At 49.3% G+C, this 19,573-nt stretch overlaps 1 protein-coding gene across 2 annotated transcripts in view; it reads left to right on the plus strand.

Annotated features, from left to right (window-relative positions):
* The window catches only part of LOC144599522 (rho guanine nucleotide exchange factor 26-like), an 85,291-nt gene that overhangs the window by 55,653 nt on the left and 10,065 nt on the right, over positions 1-19,573 (plus strand). For both annotated transcript variants that reach the window (XM_078410512.1, XM_078410513.1), the window contains 5 exons: positions 561-690; positions 1,601-1,675; positions 3,131-3,220; positions 8,889-9,043; positions 18,193-18,402. In XM_078410512.1, coding sequence (XP_078266638.1) covers positions 561-690; positions 1,601-1,675; positions 3,131-3,220; positions 8,889-9,043; positions 18,193-18,402 — 660 coding nt within the window. The remainder of the gene's footprint in view (positions 1-560; positions 691-1,600; positions 1,676-3,130; positions 3,221-8,888; positions 9,044-18,192; positions 18,403-19,573) is intronic.

The following is a 19,573-nucleotide window of genomic DNA, read 5'->3' on the forward strand; positions in this document are numbered from 1 at the left end:
AGCTGCCTCATGACTTCCTCAGGAAGGCCTCCACCCTTCTCGCCTTTTCTCACCTCCAGTTTATTTCTGCACACCCCCACCTCTACTATCAGACTGAAGAAGGGTTCCGACCCGAAACATCGCCTATTCTTTTTCTCCAGAGATGCTGCCTGACCCGCTGAGTTACTCCAGCACTTTGTGACTGTCTTCATGGCTTCCTGACTCTGATACTCAATACCCTGACCAATGATGGCAAGCGTACAATACCTGGATCACTGTGACAACATTTAAAATACATTTACACAGGTACATAGATAGGCAAGGTTTAGAGGGATATGGGCCAAAAATGAACAGGTGGGACTCATGTAGATGGGGCTTCTTGGTCAGCATGGGCGAGTTGGGCCAAAGGGCCTGGTTCCATGTTGTATGACTATTACTCATACGCCTTCTTTAACACTCTTATCTAACCGTGTTGCAATTCGTGCTGGAGTTCCAAGATGGGATCTGTTCTCTTGCTGTTGCCGTGATGGGTCTTGTGTTCTCCTCTCAGTTGTAACTGTTTTCTTACTTTTCACCGACAGAAATACAAATCCGAGCTTCAAGGAGATCCTGATGAAGATTGAAGCCCACCCTGACTGCAGGAACCTGCCCATGATCTCGTTCCTCATTCTGCCCATGCAGAGAGTCACTCGCTTGCCTCTACTGATGGATGTAAGGAGTAGCTGAAGTATTTTCCCCTCAACGAGAGTCCATGCGAAAAAAACGCAATTCCCATTTTAAAATCTGGTGCCAGTCAATCACCTGGATTGTTGTAGAATCAGAGTAGAGTGGGTAACAGGGTGGCACAGTGGCGCAACGGTAGAGTTGCTGCCTCATAGCACCAGAGTCTTTTAGATTTAGATTTAGAGATACAAAGCAGAAACAGGCCCACCGGGTCCGCGCCGCCCAGCGATCCCCGCACACTAACACTATCCTACACCCAGGAGGGACAATTTTTACATTTGCCCAGCCAATTAACCGAGTGTGGGAGGAAACCGAAGATCTCGGAGAAAACCCACGCAGGTCACGGGGAGAACGTACAAACTCCATACAGACGGCGCCCGTAGTCAGGATCGAACCTGAGTCTCCGGCGCTGCATTTGCTGTAAGGCAGCAACTCTACCGCTGCACCACCTTGCCGCCCCTGGGATCACTCCTGAATACGGGTGCTGTCTGTACGGAGTTTGCACGTTCTCCCTGTGACTGCATAAGTTTTCTCCGGGTGCTCCAGTTTCCTCCCACACTCCAAAGATGTGCGGGTTTGTAGGTTTAATTGGTTTCTATAAATTGTAAATTGTTCCTAGTTTGTAGGATGGTGCTAGTATACGGGGTGATGGCTGGTTGGTGCGGACTCGGTGGCCGAGGACCCGTTTCCACAGTGTGTCTCTAAAAAGTCTAAAATATTTAAATTCCAGAATTACGGTTCTGGGATTTGAACTCAGATCTTCAGATTACTAGAGCAGTATCTCTGTGCCTATAATTGTTGGTCTCCGTTGGACTCCTGTATTAAAACAAAATGATTTTTGATTTGCAGTGATTTATCATTGCGAAGATGGTTTCATACCTTGATCTTTTCTTCACAGACTATTTGCCAGAAAACGCCGAAGGACTCGCCCGAGTATGATTGTGTAAAGAAAGCATTGCAGTCAGTTAGTAAGGTGAGAAACTAATAAGGTGAGAAACTAGTGAGGTGAGGGCGATGACTCAGTGGAATTCATTACTACAGTCGGCTGTGGAGGCCAAGTCATTGGGTAATTTTCAGTCTGAGATTGACAGATATTTGATTAGTGAGGCTGTCAAAGATTATGGGGGGCAAGGCAGGAGAATGGGGTTGGGAGGGAAAGATAGATCTGCCATAATTGAATGGTGGAATAGATGCGATGGGCTGAATGGCATAATTTAGCGTGGATTCTGTGGGCTGAAGGGCATGTTTCCATGCTGTATATTTACAACTAAAACTAAAATTCTGTTGCTGCAATCTCTGTTGACTATATAGAACTGGTTTAAATGGATAATCGATGGTCGGCGTGGACTTGGTGGACCAAAGAGCCTGTTTCCATGCTGTATCTCTAAACTAAACTAAATTAAACTACATCACCAGGACAGAGTGGTGGAAGGGCCTGTTTCTATGCTGTATCTCTGAACTAAAATAAAATATACTTTCCTCTTACTTAGTACAGCTAGTAGCACGTCTCCCTCACAGCACCAGAGATCCGGGTTCAATCCTAATCACGGGTGTTATCTGCGTGGAGTTTGTACTGTATGGAGCGGCTTCAAGAGTATCGGGCTGTGTAAATAGAACATAGAGTGCATGCTTTTCATAGCATTGTGATGATGTCATTGCTTGGAGATCATTGCTCTTAAATACTTTCTTATGGAAAGGAAGTTTGGTGTCATTTTTCACACACCGATTCCTAAATTAGCCTGCAATGTGACGGGACAGGTGCAGCAACATTCATTGGGGTGTGCCACTGTTTCTGGGCGGGAAACGGAAGGTTAATCAACCTGCATGAAAAACAACAAATGCTGGAAATACTCAGCAGGTCGGGCAGCATTTGTACAGAGAGCGAGAAAGGTAGAGAGAGAGAGAGAAATGTGGAGAGAGAAGGATAGAGAGAAAGAGAGAGAAATAGAGAGAGAGAGAGAGAGAGAGAGAGAGAGAGAGAGAGAGAGAGAGAGAGAGAGAGAGAGAGAGAGAGAGAGAGAGAGAGAGAGAGAGAGAGAGAGAGAGAGAGAGAGAGAGAGAGAGAGAGAGAGAGAGAGAGAGAGAGAGAGAGAGAGAGAGAGAGAGAGAGAGAGAGAGAGAGAGAAAGAAAGAAAAGGAGAGAGAGAGAGAAAAGGAGAGAGAGGGAGAGGGAGAGAGAAAGGTAGAGGGAGAGAGAAAGGTAGAGGGAGAGAGTGCGAGGGACAGAGAAAGGGAGAGAGAGTAAGGGAGAGAGAAAGTCAAAGATTACTGGAAGAAAGCAGGAGACTGGGATTGAGAGGGAAAGATAGATCAGCCATGATTGAATGGGCCAAATGGCCTACTTCTGCTCCTATTCTTCTGAACATAAACTTCAGCATTAATGTTGTACCAGCACAAAAGTAACCTTGTGCCCTCTGCTCTCTGTCAGCTGGTACGTCAGTGCAATGAAGGGGCTCGGCGGATGGAACGGACAGAGATGATGTACACCATCAACACTCAGCTGGAGTTCAGAATAAAGGTACCTGCCTTACAATGTCCCTGAGTCAAGTTGATGGAGCAGCAATGGTTCATTCCATCATGGAGTCATGAGGAACTGCAGATGCTGGTTTACAAAAGAAGACACAAAGTGCTGGTGTAACTCAGCGAGTCAGGCAGCTTCTCTGGAGAACATGGATGGGTGACGTTTTGGGTCGGGACCTTTTATCAGACTGATTACAGTGGGGGGGTGGGGGTGGAGAAAGCTGGAAGAGAGGAGAGAGCACAACAAAGTCTGGTGAGTGTTAGGTGGATACAGATGAGGGGGGGGGGGGGGCTGATTGGCAGATTGGTGGACAAAGGCCAAAGATGAATTGTCACCTAAGATAGATACAAAACGCTGGAGTAACTCAGCGGGTCTGGAGCAAAGGAAGAAAGGTCTGAAGAAGGGTTCCGACCAAAACTTCGTTACTCATCTACTCCTAGACATGGGAGTGGAATTAGGCCATTCGGCCCATCGAGTCTATTCCGCCATTCAATCATGGCTGATCTATCTTTCCCTCTCAACCCTATTCACCTGTACCCTTTGACGCCCTTCCTAATCAAGAACCTGTCAATCTCCACTTTAAAAATATCCACTGACGACCTCCACTGCCATCTTTGACTATGAATTCCATAGATTCACCACCCCCTGACCAAAGAAATTCCACCTCATCTCCTTTCTAAAGGCACGTCCTTTTAATCTGAGGTTGTGCCCTCTGGTCCAAGGCGCTCCCCCTAGTGGAAACATCCACCCTATCCAGGCCTTTCACTAAGTTTCAATGAGATTCTCCCCCCCCCCCTCATTTGTCTCAAGGAAGTTCACACGGCCTTCTATCGCACAGGCAAGTGTGCCCACATCTGTGCTGCACTGACTCAAACAGCTCGCAGTTTCTGAATTGATGATTGATCCTCTTCTTCATCCCCACTGCTGCGTCGTCCTTGTAATCCTGGCTCTCTCAGCAGCCTCCCACTTTGCAACAGCTTGCCGAAGTTTTGTGAATGTCGCAAGCTCCACCAATGAATGCCAGATTGCTATTACTGATGCCAGCACTCACAAACTGGCTCGTGTGAGAAAATGTGATTCATTATTTGGAGAGGGTGCAGAGGAGGTTTACCAGAATGCTGCCTGGGATTAGGATATATCATCCGCAGGGAGAGGACGGACGGATTGCTTTCTCTTGAGCGCCAGAGGTTGCAGAGAGAGCTGATGGAAGTACATGCAATAATGAGATAGACAGTGTAGACAGCCAGAACCTTTTCCCTAGGGTAAAATGTCAAAGACTAATGGGCATAGCTTTAACGTGAGAGGGGCAAAGTTTAAAGGAGATGTGCGGGGCAGGTTCTTTATACACAGAAGGTGGTGAGTGCCTGGAATACACTGCCAGGGTTGGGGGTTGAGGCAGATACGATAATGATGATTAAGATGCTTTTAGGTAGACAGGTGGATATGCAGGGAATGGAGGGATCTGTACCAAATGCAGGCAGAACAGATTAGTTTAACTTGGCATTATGTTCGGCCTGGCAATTGTGGGCCGAAGGACCTGGTCCTATGCTGTACTGTTAAGTTTAGAGATACAGTGTGGAAACAGGCTCTTCAGCCCACCAAGGCCACACAGACTGGGACACTGGTTCTATGACATCACACTTTCCATCCTACACACCAAGGAGCAATTTACAGAGGCCAATTGACCGACAAACCTTCACGTCTTTAGAATGTGGGAGGAAACCAGAGCACCCGAAGAAAACCCACGTGATCACAGGGAGAACGTACAAACCCTGCACAGATACCACCCGAGGTCAGGATTGAACAGTCTCTGGCGCTGTGAGGCAGCATTTCCACCGCTAAGCCACTGTGTGCTGCCTTTCAGCCAATCTTTTTTAATATGTAAACCATTAACGAGTTAAAGAGGAAGGAAAATAAACGAGGTCAATGAGCTCGGATCCTTCTTGGCCACGTTGACAGAGTACAGACTGCCATTGATCTTCATGGTGCTACAATGGAGCCCTTCTCTGGACCTCGAGATGTCACCGGGTCAGAAGCTCGCTGTACATCCACAGTGTTGCTCTCTCTGGCAGTCCAGAAAAGGGAGAGAGCGCCGAGTTCAAGCTGCATGCTGGTGTAAACAGCTCCCATTGAAATGGCCGCGTTCTTGCTATCAAAGAATGATTGAAGACTCCCATTCAAAGAGTGCCATGTCATCCACTATTACTTCATGCGATGAGCTCTGGCTTCAAAGGTGGAGCCAAAGGTTTTGCAGAAGGAAAATCTATCCTGGAATTGTCATTTCTCTGCAGCTTTAAGTCCTTTGTAGAAAATGATGACAACACAAGTGACTACAGATGCTGAAATTTAGTTTAGTTTAGAAACACAACGCCGAAACAGGCCCTTCGGCACAATGAGTCTGTGCCGATCAGCGATCACCCCGTATACTAGCACTATCCCACAAACACTAGGGACATTTAGAATTTTACTGAAGCCAATTAGCCTATTAACCTGCCACAACTATGGCTGTTGCTGTGCTGCCCTAATCTTGAGCAAAAACACAAAGTGCTGGAGGAACTCAGTGGGTATCTGTGGAGGGAAATGGCCTCCGATAGCCATCAGTGAGTGACGTTTTGGGTCGGGACAAGGCCCATGTCTGAGGAAAGGCCCAAACTAAATATCATCTGTCAACTTCCCTCCTCAGATGCTCCTGACCCTCTGAACCCGTCATGGAGTCATACAGTATGGAAACAGAGCCTGCGGCCCAACCCATCAAGGATGACCAAGGTGCCCCATCTAAACTAGCCCCATTTGCCCACGTTTAGCCAATATCCTTCTGTAGTCTTCTCGCTTGGACGTAATGGGTGCTTGATGATGAGCATGGAGTTGATGGGCCAAAGGGCCTGTTTCTCTGCTGTATTTCTCTATGACTCCATATACATGTCCACCACCAATTTTCTGGCACCTTTGGTTCCAGAGCTTTGCCATGTTGCCGGATCAACAGAGGTGAAGGCCGAGATACAGGCCTGCAAAATCGGCCTCGGAGGTCGGCTATGGGAATGGATCCGCCGGCTCCGGCTGGGCCGCAGTTTCATAGTCCCGGCCATGGTGCAAATTCAACCCGCCGATCGGCATGGGAGGCCCTATGAGGTAGAGATCGGCCGCCTCACCCGGCTTAAGGCCCTGTCCCACTTAGGCGATTTTTTAAACGACTGCCGGCGACTGTCATAGTCATAGCAGGTCGCAAAAAAAACAGCGACTGGACCCCCCTACGACAATGTCCACGACAAGCTAGAACAACCTATCAACTAATCGATGTCAAGCTACAGCAAGCTACCGACAACCGGCGACCCAATCGTCGCGAATAGGACGTCCTCCTATGACCACACCTACGACAACCTACGACCGCACAGACGACAACCAAAGTCAACCTACGTCCACCCGTGACAAGCTACGACCATGTCGGCGACAACTGAAGACAATTCACCTCATTTTGGCCTCCGGTTTTGACGCCGGTACCTGTCGCCGGTTGACGTAGGTAGTCGCCAATGGAATTCACCGAAGACAGCACGGGCGACAACCTACGTCACCCGGCGACAACCTACGACAGCACCTTCGTCAGGAGACGTCAAGCTACGCTCATTGGCATCAAACCCTCCGTCGCCAAAATTTGTTCAACATTCTGAAAACACAGGAGCAGCGACCAGAAAGACGCTACGACTCTTTGGAGACTACTCAGGACCATACAGGCGACACCCCGGCGACCGCGTGGCGACAGCCTAGTCGCCTAAAAGATCGCCTAAGTGGGTCAGGGGCTTTAGATGCCACATTTTCAGGGGGACATTGTTCCGGAGGGGATTTCAAGTGCACTCTCGCAATTTTGTCTGGATTATAGGCAGTGCTCAACCACCAGTTGATGAAGAATTAGTGGTGGAACTATATATGCGTGCTCTCCTATTTATATTTTAACTTATGTTCTAACGACATAGAAAGAAACCATGTGGTCCATGGTGTCAACTCCAGCGTTCCCATCAGTTCCATCCCTCTCTGTAAAGGGAAATGGACAGACGATGTTTTGGGTCATAAAGTTATACAGCGGGGAAGCAGGCCATATGGCCTAACCTGTCCACACCGAGCAAAATGTCCCTTAAACGTTGCGATAGAACCTGCATCGACTACCTCCTCCGGCAGCTCCTTCCATACACCCACCCACCACCCTCTGTCTGAAGAAGTTACCCCTCAGGTTCCTATTAAATCTTTCCCCACTCACTTTAAACCTGCGTCCTCTGGTTCTCGATTCTCCTGCTCTGGGCAAGAGTGTGCGTTTACTACATAACATAACATAACATAACAACACTTTATTGTCACTCGGCACAACACCGAGCGAAATTTCAGCAGTCACACAAAATACAGCAAAAAAGAAAAGAACACAGGACACCCGACCCCAACACAAACATCCATCACAGTGACTCCAAACACCCCCTCACTGTGATGGAGGCAACAAAACTTCCCCTCTCTTCCCCCCGCACCCACGGACAGGCAGCTCGACCCCTACCGAGGCAAACGACACGCACAGCCCCCGCAAGGGGATGGAAGGCCCCCCGGCCGAGCCGCCCCGGGCACCGAAACGTCCCGCGGCCACACCGGGCGATGTTAAGTCCAACGGCCGAGCCGCACCGGGTACTGAAACGTCCCGCGGCCGAACAGCGCTGACGATGTTAAGTCCAGCGGCCAAGCCGCACCGGGCACTGAAACGTCCCGCGGCCACACCGGGCGATGTTAAGTCCAGCGGCCAAGCCGCACCGGGCATTGAAACGTCCCGCGGCCGAGTCGCACCGGGCACTGAAACGTCCCGCGGCCACACCGGGCACTGAAACGTCCCGCGGCCACACCGGGCGATGTTAAGTCCAGCGGCCAAGCCGCACCGGGCACTGAAACGTCCCGCGGCCGAGCCGCACCGGGCACTGAAACGTCCCGCGGCCGCACCGGGCGATGTTAAGTCCAGCGGCCGAGCCGCACCGGGCACTGAAACGTCCCGCGGCCGAGCTGCGCCGGCAATGTTAAGGCCCGCAGCCGAGCCGCACCGGGCACTGAAACGTCCCGCAGCCGAGCTGCGCCGGCAATGTTAAGGCCCGCAGCCGAGCCGCACCGGGCACTGAAACGTCCCGCAGCCGAGCTGCGCCGGCAATGTTAAGGCCCGCAGCCGAGCCGCACCGGGCACTGAAACGTCCCGCAGCCGAGCTGCGCCGGCAATGTTAAGGCCCGCAGCCGAGCCGCACCGGGCACTGAAACGTCCCGCAGCCGAGCTGCGCCGGCAATGTTAAGGCCCGCAGCCGAGCCGCACCGGGCACTGAAACGTCCCGCAGCCGAGCTGCGCCGGCAATGTTAAGGCCCGCAGCCGAGCCGCGCCCCGGGGAAGAGACCTAATAAAATAAAGGTTTCCCCCCGCCCCACCCCACACCCCCACCACACACCCCCACCACACATACACAGCCAAAAACAGAAACAAAAACCATCCCAACACCGACACAAACAAAAAAAAAAGAAAAAAGACAACAGACTGCCAGAGAGCCGCAGCCGTTAGGCGCAGCCAACTCCTCCATTCCTCTCACGATTTTGTGTACTTCGATAAGATCATACGTTTCCTTTGCTCTGCCTCCTGATGCCTGACCTTTTCTCTCCCCAGCCCTTTCCCCTGGTCTCCTCTTCGCGCTGGCTGTCCAAGAGGGGTGAGCTGATCGGCTTTGTCGAGGACACGGGGATTTTTTCCAAACGGACATCCCGGCAGCAAGTCTACTTCTTCCTGTTCAATGACGTCCTCATTGTGACAAAGAAGAAAAGGTGAGTCCCACCTCTCCTCTCCCTTTCTCACACGTTCATGAGAGGAATAGATCAGGGGGACGCACAGAGTATCTTGCCCGGAGTAGCGGAATCGAGGACCGAAGGACATAGGTTTAAGGTGAGGAAGGGAGAAAACATTTAATAGGAACCTGAGGGGTAATGTTTTCACAATCAGGGTGGGAAGTGTATGGAACGAGCTGGTGGAGGAGGTAGTTGAGGCAGGTACTATTGCAACGTTTAAGAAGCATTTAGATGGGTACATGGATAGGATAGGCTTAGTGGGCCAAACACAGGTAAGTGGGACTGGTGTCGATTGGGCATGTGAGTCGGCATGGGCAAGTTGGGCCAAAGGGACTGTTTCCATACCGTACGACTCTATGACTCCAAAGATGTTGCCTGATCCGCCGTGTTACTCCAGCATCTTGTGTCCTTTTCTGTAAACCAGCATCTGCAGTTCCTTGTTAGATCATCTGGTAAACATTTTCTGCACCTCCCCCCAAGCCTGTATGTCCTTCCTGTAATGGGGCGACTATAACTGAACACAATATTCCAAAGCAGCCTGACCAAAGTCCTATAGAGCTGGATCACTATAGGTGACTTCCTGGGTCCTGTACTCCAAGCCCCGACCGATGAAGGCAAGCGCACCACAGGCCGTCTTTACAACTCAAATCATGTGAAGAGGAGTGACACGGTGGCGCAGCGGTAGAGTTGCTGCCTTACAGCACCAGAGACCCGGGTTCGATCCTGACTACGGTGCTCTCTGTATGGAGTTTGTACGTTCTCCCCATGACCTGCGTGGGTTTTCTCCGGGTGCTCTGGTTTCCTCCCACGCTTCAAAGACTTACAGGTTTGTAGGCTAATTGGCTTTGGTAAACATTGTAAATTGTTCCAAGTGTGTAGGGTAATGCTAATGTTAGGGGTGATCGCTAGTCGGCACGGACTTGTTTCCATGCTGTATCCCTAAAGACTAAAGTCTAAAGTGGTGGGAAGAAAATGCAGGGAGTCTGTAAGTGTGTCTGACTTGTTCAGCCCCGAGTAGCCAAGCTGGCTGAGGGGAATTCTGTTCTGTTGCCTGGACTGTTTACAGAGGTTGCGGCTGCATTAAATGACCAGCGTTGATCAGAACCAGATGGTTTCCAGGACTCTGACAGCAGCCTGATGTTTGTGCTCTTGTTTGTTGCTCTTAATTACAGACTAGTGGTGCCTAAAACTGCAACAAATACTCTCGCACAGTACGTGGGAGACGTACTCTTCCACACAGAGCAGTGGGAATGTTTTAAAGGCAGAGGTAGATGAATTGTCAAAGAGCATGGAAGTGAAGGGTGAAGCATATGATTTCCTCCCACGTCCTGAAGACGTGCGGTGTGGTATGTTAATTAGCCGCTGCGATTTACCCCTAATGTGTCAGTAAGTGGCGGGGTGGCACAGCGGGTGGAGCCGCTGCCTCACGGCACCAGAGAGCCGGGTTTGATCCTGACCTCAGGTCCTGCCATCCACAGTAGGAAATGCTGCTCTTGGATGAGAGGTTTAAAAGAGTGAAGCGATTGCAGATCCACTTCTGGGACCAGCAGGCAGAGAGGCGCCTGGATTGGGCACCATCTTGGGTGAGCCCTTCAAGCCCACCGAGTCCTTGGTGAGCACTCCGTTGACGTAATGATCACCCACCCGTACACTGGTTCTATCCCACACACTGTGGACAATTCACAGAAGGCCAATTAACCGACAAACCTGTACACCTTTGGGATGCAGAGGAAACCGGAGCACCCGGAGAAAACCCACATGATCACAGGGAGAACATACAAACTCCGTACAGACAGCACCCGTAGTTTAGTTTAGTTTAGAGATACAGCGTGGAAACAGTTCCTTCAGCCCACAGAGTCCACGCCGACCTGCGATCACCCGTACACTAGTTCTATCCTACACACTAGGGACACTTTACAGAAGCCAATTAACCCGCACGTTTTTGGGGATTGGAGAGGAAATCTGAGCACCCGGAGAAAACCTACGCGATCACTGGGAGAATGTGCAAACTCCATACGAACAGCACCCTTGTTCATGATCGAACCCGGGGCTCTGGGCCAGTGAGGCAGCAACTGTACCTCCGATAAATCCACACTCCCAACACATTTCAGTGGAAGGTCCACTATATACTGCTGTATAGCAATGTCCAAAATGAAAATGCAAAATACTCTGATTGGGGACGAGAATACTCCCAGCAAGTCAAGTCAACAATAGCCCCAGCCAGTCCTTGGCTAGGACTCTGTTGACTCACGCTCTTAGCTCTGAGCCAGACAGTTATGAGTTCAAGACCCTGTCCAGAGCTTGGAATTATTCAGTGCTGAGGGAATACTTTACGGTTCGAAGTACTGCTTTTTTAATGTTATAAATTAAACTGAAATCCTGACCCTTGTGTGGAGGGTGTAAAGAGCAGTGAGTTCTATTGCCTCGCTGATCAACATTACTAAAGTAGAGAAGTAGAAACAAGGAACAGCAGATGCTGGTTTACACAAAAAGACACAAAGTGCTGGAATAACTCAGTGGGTCAAGAGTCAAGTGTGTTTTATTGTCATATGTCCTGAAATGGAATAATGAAATTCCTACTTGCACCAGCACAACAGATATGTCAACATAATATGCTGTAAAGACCATAATAAATACAAAAAAAGTTCAGTATATTAAAAAAAAAAACAGACAAATAAATAGACAATAGTAGTGCAAAGTCAAAGATAATGTCCCCAAGTCTATGTAGTTCGGAGCTTTTTTGGAGGTTGTAGTGTTTAATAGCCTGACGATTGTAGGGAAGAAGCTGCTCCTGAACCTGGACGTTACAGTTTTCAGGCTCCTGTACCCTCTTCCAAATGGCAGGAGTGAAACGAGAGTGTGGCCAGGGTGGTGTGGGTCTCTTATGATGCTGGCTGCCATTTTGAGGCAGCGACTCCTGTAGATGGTGGGGAGGTCAGTGCAGTGTCCACCACATTTTGCAATCTTCTTTGTTCCAATAGACAATAGACAATAGACAATAGGTGCAGGAGTAGGCCATTCGGCCTTCGAGCCAGCACCGCCATTCACTGTGATCATGGCTGATCATCCACATTCAGTACCCCGTTTCCTGCCCCGTTCCGAGTTGCCAAACCAGGCCACGATGTTACCAGTCAATATGCTCAGGCAGCATCTTTGGCGGGGAACAATAGGTGATGTATCGGGTCGGGACCCTTCTTCAGAGATGCTGCCTGACACGCTGAGTTACTCCAGAACTTTGTGTCCTTTTCTGTTACTAACATATACACATGCATGAACTCAATGGGTCAGGGAGCATCTCTGAAAAACATGGAGAGGTGACGTTTCATGTCAGGACCCTCCATCAGACTGATTATAGCAGGGGGGGGGGGAAAGCTGGAGGAGAGGTGGGGACAGGACAAAGCCAGGCAAGTGATAGGTGGGTACTGTTGAGGGGGATTGATTGGCAGATGGGTAGACAAAGGCAAGAGATGGAAAGGAGACAAGAGGGTGTGAGATAAAGGGAGAAGAGATGAAATGTGAGGCCAGTGGAAGGTTGTAGTTGGAAGGGGATGGGGGGAAGGGGATGGGGGGAAGGGGAAAGGGGGACCGGGATAGTGGGAAATATGGGTGCACATCCAGGGAAGAGAGGGGGAGAACAAAGAGGATGATAGGTGGTTGTTAGTTTGTTACTAAAATAGATTTTTATACATACACACAGATGCACCATAGAAAGCGTACGGTTGGTTGGGAACAGCTCTAATACCAAAATAAATTGCAGAGAGCTGTGGATGTAACCCAGTCCAAGGCACAGACCAGACTCCCAACCACTGAGCCGCCTACACTTCACAAAAGATGTCATGTTGCCACCCCGGCCATTCCTCCTTCTTCCTGCTCCCATCTGGCAGAGGATACCGAATCGTGAAAGCGCGCACCACCAGACTTGGGAACAGCTTCTTCCCCACTGTTATCAGACTTCTGAACGGTTCTTCCACGAGTTAGCGCCCAGCCCCCATCCTCCTACCTACCTCATTACGGACATTGGAATTGTCCATGGAATTGATAAGGGTGGCATGGTGGCTCACCAGTAGAGTTGCTGCCTTACAGCACCAGAAACCCGGGTTGTATCCCGACTGTAGGTGCTCTCTGTGCGGAGTTTGTACATTCTCCCTGTGACCGCGTGGGTTTTCTACGGTTGATCCAGTTCCCTCTGCACTACTGTGCCATCCTATGGTCATCTATCCGTGTTCTCCAGATATGCAGCCTGACCAGCTGAGTTACTCCGGCATTGTATTTTTTTATGCTCTATGTATTCTGAGGCTTTATAGTAGCTCCATTTAGGACATTCCAAGCTCTTTACAGTGAACATGATACTTTTAAAGTGCGGTCGGAATTATAATGCAGAGAATTGTGGATGCAACCCAGACCATGAGACGAACCAATCTCCCTTCCATTGACTCCATCTACACTTCACGCTGCCTCGGCAAGTCCACCAACATAATCAAGGACCAGTCTCACCCCCGTCATTCCCTCTTCTCCCCTCTCCCATTAGGCGTGAGGTACAGAAGTACATGCCTCCCGATTCAGGGACAGTTTCTTCCCAGCTGTTATCAGGCAAATGAACCATCCTATCAACATCTAGAGAGCGCTCCTGAGCAACTATCCACCTCATTGGAGACCCTCGGACTATCTTTAATCGGTCTTTACCGGACTTTATCTTGCACTAAACGTTATTCCCCTTATCATGGATCTGTACATTGTGGACGGCTTGACTATAATCAGCTATTGTCTTTCCACTGACTGGATGGCACGCTACAAAAAGCGTTTCACTGCACCTTAGTGCGCGTGACACTTAATCAAACTAAACTACATTGGCAGCAATTACTCTGGATGTAGAGAGATGCCATATCCTCTCATGCAGAGCAGAGCAACAAACAATGCACGCTGGTGGTGCAATGGCAATGGAATGAAGAGGTCACCAAGACAATCAGAAGAATTTAACAGCAGGGAAAAGACACCAGGGATAGCACTGAAGCAAGTAGAAAACAAGGCTGTGTTTTGTTAAACTGGCAAACCACACTAAACAACTCCAGAGTAAGGGTGATGAAAGATTGCGTGGATTTGTTTTTTGGTTGCTTATTAAAACAACACTGCGGCATTTAATAGTTTCCAGCTACACTTTAAAAGCCAGGCAGCATAAACTCCTCCATAGAGGACCAAAGAATTGCAGATGCTGATCAGAAGAAGGGTCCCAACTTGAAATGTCACCTATCCACGTTCACCAGTGATGCTGCCTGACCCGCTGAGCTTGCTTTTGGTTTAGGAATACAGCATGGAAATGGGCCCACCAAGCAGGCCCCCAATCACCCATTCACACTAGTTCTATGTTATCCCACTTTCTCATCCACTCCCTGCACACCAGGGATAATTTACAGAGGGCCAATTAACCTACAAACCTGCGCATCTTTGGGATGTGGGTGGAAACTGGAGCCGCCGGAAGAAACCCTCACGGTCACAGGGAGAACGTGCAAACTCCACATAGACAATAGACAATAGGTGCAGGAGGAGGCCATTCAGCCCTTCCAGCCAGCACCGCCATTCAATGCGATCATGGCTGATCACTCTCAATCAGTACCCCGTTCCTGCCTTCTCCCCATACCCCCTCACTCCGCTATCCTTAAGAGCTCTATCCAGCTCTCTGGACATAGTCAGCACCCAAGGTCAGGATTGAACCAGGGTCTCTTGTGCTGTGAGGCAGCGGCTCTACCCTTGGCGCACTGTGCTGCAGCACTCCAGCACTTTGAGTTGAAACTTCTCGATAGTTTGTTATGGGGTGTGGAACAGTGTGAGTGCAGCAACTCAGGCAGGGGTGTGGAGAGAATGTAGTGGGATTAGTGGCCACACGGTGGCGCAGCGGTGGAGTTGCTGCCTTACAGCGCCAGAGGCCCGGGTTCCATCTTGACCACGGGTGCTGTCTGTGCGGAGTTTGTACGTTCTCCCCGTGAGCGCGTGGGTTTTCTCCGGGTGCACCGGTCTCCGCGCACACTCCAAAAGACGTACAGGTTGGTAGGTTAATTGGCTTTGGTAAAATCGTAAATTGTCCCTAGTGTATAGGATAGCGCTAGTGTACGTGGTGATTGCTGGTCGGCGCGGACTCAGTGGGCCGAAGAACCTGATTCCACGCTGTATCGCTAAACTAATGTAAAAGTAAAGTAAAGTAAAGGATTTGTCCAGATTCCCCATCTTCCTCGTGAGCTTTCCAAGATCTCAAAGAGACTCTGTTGAAGATTTAATGAAACAATAAGCTGATGTCCGTTTGTATCCGGTGACCTTAGACAAGATGCCGCAGGGCCATAATGATTAAACATAAAGATAGCAGCTTTTCTCAAACAAGGTATGTTCTATTGCAAGAGTTTCCCAATCTGTTGCTTGTGGAGTATGTTGAATGTTAGACTTCTGTAACAACAGTATCTTTGTCCATACTCCTACTAAAGAAAAGCTAACTTTCCCAGTGCCAAAGCATGGGACTACCGCAAGGATAGTCTTTTGGGTAACTCATTAGCTCTAGTTTTGTCTTGTTAAATATTGAGGTGCACAGCTACATAGAAGCAACATTTGTGCAGAGTATCAGAGGCAAGTGACGTGGAAGCACATGTGGAAGCACACGTGGCTGTGGTAGCGAGTCTAGATCAGCTACACAAGATGGCGGAATGAAAACAAACTGCTGGAGTGACTCAACATCTCTGGGTAGAAGGAATGGGTGACATTTCGGGTCGAGATTGTTCTTCAGACTGAGTCAGGGAAGAGGGAGACATAGAGATATCGAAGGGTGAGGTGTGAAAACGAGAGATCAAAGGGAACAATATTCCAGACCTCACAAGGTGGGATTACACTCCTGTTCCTCGGAGGCAGCCTCTTCACCAACTGCAGGTCTCGATCCAACTGAAAGGGTTCCTTAGAAACAAGTTAGTTGGGTTTGCAGTTATGTGAGGAATTACTACAAAGGGCAATACTGTTTATCAATGGGGAAAGCAGCATGTTTCTTTACTTGAGCAATAAACAAAGCACTGGGGGAAATCAGTGGGCCAGGCAGCATCTGTGGAGGCAATGGACAGACAATGTTTCAGACTGAAGAACTGTTTTTGCTCAGTTTTCCAGCTTTTGCAGTCTCTTGTGTCTCTGTATTTTTTTTTGACAAATTTTATTATTGTATCTCCAAAACTAAAACGAAATTAATTGAAAGATTAACCAAGATAGACACAAAATGCTGGATTGGTTCGATCCTGACTTCGGGTGCTGTCTGTGTGGAGTTTGCATGTTCACTCTGTGACCTTGTGGGTTTTCTCCGGGTGCTCCGGTTTCCTCCCACGTCCCGAAGGCGTGCGGGTTTGTAGATTAATTGTACTTTGTAAATTGCCCCCATTTCTTCAGAAGAAGGGTCTCGACCCGAAACGTCACCCATTCCTTCTCTCCCGAGATGCTGCCTGATCTGCTGAGTTACTCCAGCATTTTGTGTCTACCTTCGATTTAAACCAGCATCTGCAGTTATTTTTTCCTACGGATTAACCAAGATGTTTAGTTTAGTTTTGTTAATGTCGCTGAGGTACAGTGAAGAGCTATTTTGGTGCGTGATATCCAGTCAGTGAAAAGCCTACACATGATTACAATTGAGCTGTCCTCAGTGTACAGATGCAGGATAATCGCTGACCCGCTGAGTTACTCCAGCACTTTGTGTCCTTTTGTGTAAACAAGCATCTGCAGTTGCTTGTTTCTCCAGATTGTATTACCCCTCCCCATGTCCATCTGTGAAATTATTAGATGCACTGATGGGTAGTTGCAGAGGCAATGTCCATCTGCAGTGGAAACAGACCCTTCAGCTCACCGGGTTCATACTGACCTGTGATCGCCCGTACACTGGTTCTATCCTACACACCGATTAGTCCGATTAGACAGCACCTGAGGTCAGGGTTGAACCCGGGTCTCTGGGTCTCTATCACCAGTGCTCACAGCGCCAAAAACTCAGGTTTGATCCTGACTTCGGGTGCTGTCTGCGTGGAGTTTACATGTTCACCTTGTGACCATGTGGGTTTTCTCTGGGTGCTCCGGTTTCCTCCCATGTCCCAACAAAGACTTGCGGGTTTGTTGATTAATTGGACCTTGTAAATTGCCCCCATAGTGTGTAGAGAGTGGGTGAGAAAGTGGGATAACATGGAACCAGTGTGAACGAGGGATCGATGGTCGGCACGTACTCGGTCAGCTGAAAGGCCAGTTTCGTGCTGTATCTCTAAACAAAAACAAAATGTGATTTCAGTGTGAATGGCCTCTGGCTTTAGGCCTGATCTCTTGCCAACTGCCTAGATGGCTCTTCAGCCCATTAAGACTGATTTAAGAGTTCGGAAGCATAAACATATGGGCTTTGATTGAAAGCAGCTTGCGATGGTGAGGGGGTGGGAGAGGAACTTGGGCACTGACATGTTCTGCGTTTCTCAGGGATGTTGCTGCAGTGACTCAGGGCACCAGGGGTGGAGAGCAGATGTAATGATTGTCAAGAAAGTTCTCAAGATACAGCATTGAAACAAGCCCTTTGGCCCACTGAGTCCATGCGGACTAGTAATCACCCGTACACACATTGTGTCCTATACAATTTTCAGGTGCCAATTAAGCATTTACCCGATCTACTCCCCTCATGTTTTTGTACACCTCTACAAGATCACCCCTCATCTTCCTGAGCTCCAAGGAATAGGCAATAGGTGCAGGAGTAGGCCATTCGGCCCATTCGAGCCAGCACCACCATTCAATGTGATCATGGCTGATCATTCTCAATCAGTACCCCGTTCCTGCCTTCTCCCCATACCCCCTGACTCCACTATCCTTAAGAGCTCTATCTAGCTCTCTCTTGAATGCTCTCCCTTGAATAAGAGTTCCAGCCTGCCCAAACTCTCCCTGCAGGCACCTCAGGCCCTCGAGTCCTGGCAACATCCTCGCAAATCTTCTCTGAACCCTTTCCACCTTGACGACATCCTTCCTATGAACACGGTGACCGTGGCTGAACATCATCCTGTAAATGTGGCCACACCCAACGTCTGGTACAACTGTGACCTGACTTCCCAGCTTCAGTACTCGGACTGATGTTGTTATGTCTGTCCCCACAGCGAGGAGAGTTACAGCGTGACGGACTACGCCATGAGAGCCCACCTCCAGGTGGAGCCCTGCGAGGCTGAGGAGCTGAACCTGTCGCCCATGAAGACGGCGTCAGGCATGTTGTACTCCCGCCAGTGCTCCGTCAGCTACTTCTTCCGCCTCACCATGGTCAGCAACCACGCCGGCGACAAGGTGGACATGGTCTTTGGGGCCGAATCTCCGTGAGTACTTCACCTTTGTGAATCCCTCCATTATACCAGTTTATTGTTCCGTTTATTGTCACCTGCACCAAGGTGCAGTGGAAAGCTTTTTGTCGCGGGCTTTCCAGTCAGCGGAAAGACAATACATGATTACGATCCACAATGTACAGATGCAGGATAAAGGGAATCATTTTTGATCGGACTTAGTGGCCTTTATCTTGCACTGAACGCTATTCAGGTTATTTCCTTTATCTTGCATCTCTAACTGGATGGCTCAATTGTAACCATGGAATGTTTTTCCGTTGTGGTTAGCACACAACACAAGCTTTTCACTGTACTACAGTACACGTGACAAGGAACTAAACAAAACCTTTGGTCCAATAAAGTCCAATTAAAGATAGTCCAATGAGTTAGATGGGAGGTCAGGACCGCTCTCTAGTTGGTGATAGGATGGTTCAGTTGCCTGATAACAGCTGGGAAGAAATTGTCCCTGAATCTGTGTGCGTTTTCACACTTCTGTACCTCTTGCCTGATGGGGAGGGGGGGAAGAGGGAGTGACCAGGGTGAGACTCATCCTTGATTATGCTGGTGGCCTTGCTGAGGCAGCGTGAAGTGTAGATGGAGTCAATGGAAGGGGAGGATGGGTTGTGTGACGATCTGGGGCTGCGTCCACAATTCTCCGCAATTACTTTTGGTCTTGGATGGAGTTGTTCCCAAACCACACTGTGATGTAGAGTCTTTTATTTGACTGGATAGCACATAATTAAAAGCTTTTCACTGTACCTCGGTAAACATGACAATAATAAACTTAACTAAACTGAATTCCCCCCCTGGCAGAAGATACCTGTAGCCCCATAGCAGCCAGCAAAACCCTGCTCTGATCCCACAAACACTCGCTCGTTCGATTGTACGAGCTATACCCCTCTCTCCTCTCTCCCTGCTACCTTACCGTTCAGCAATTTCATGTGCTCTTGTGGTCTGGCTTGGCTTCAATGGTTAAGGGTGAATATTCCCAGCAGGCAGTTAAAACTGCTTCCACTGCACAGACACAGATGTGACTCGCACGGGAATGACCGCTGCTTCTAAATGAGGTCACGCGAGGCATCAGCTGCCTCAGAACAGTGGGGAAGTGGTAGAGTTGCTGCCTTACAGCGCCAGACACCTGGGTTTGATCCTGACTACGGGTGTTGTC

Source organism: Rhinoraja longicauda, chromosome 13 (genome assembly GCF_053455715.1).
Source record: "Rhinoraja longicauda isolate Sanriku21f chromosome 13, sRhiLon1.1, whole genome shotgun sequence".
In the NCBI taxonomy this organism is placed as follows: Eukaryota; Metazoa; Chordata; class Chondrichthyes; order Rajiformes; family Arhynchobatidae; genus Rhinoraja; species Rhinoraja longicauda.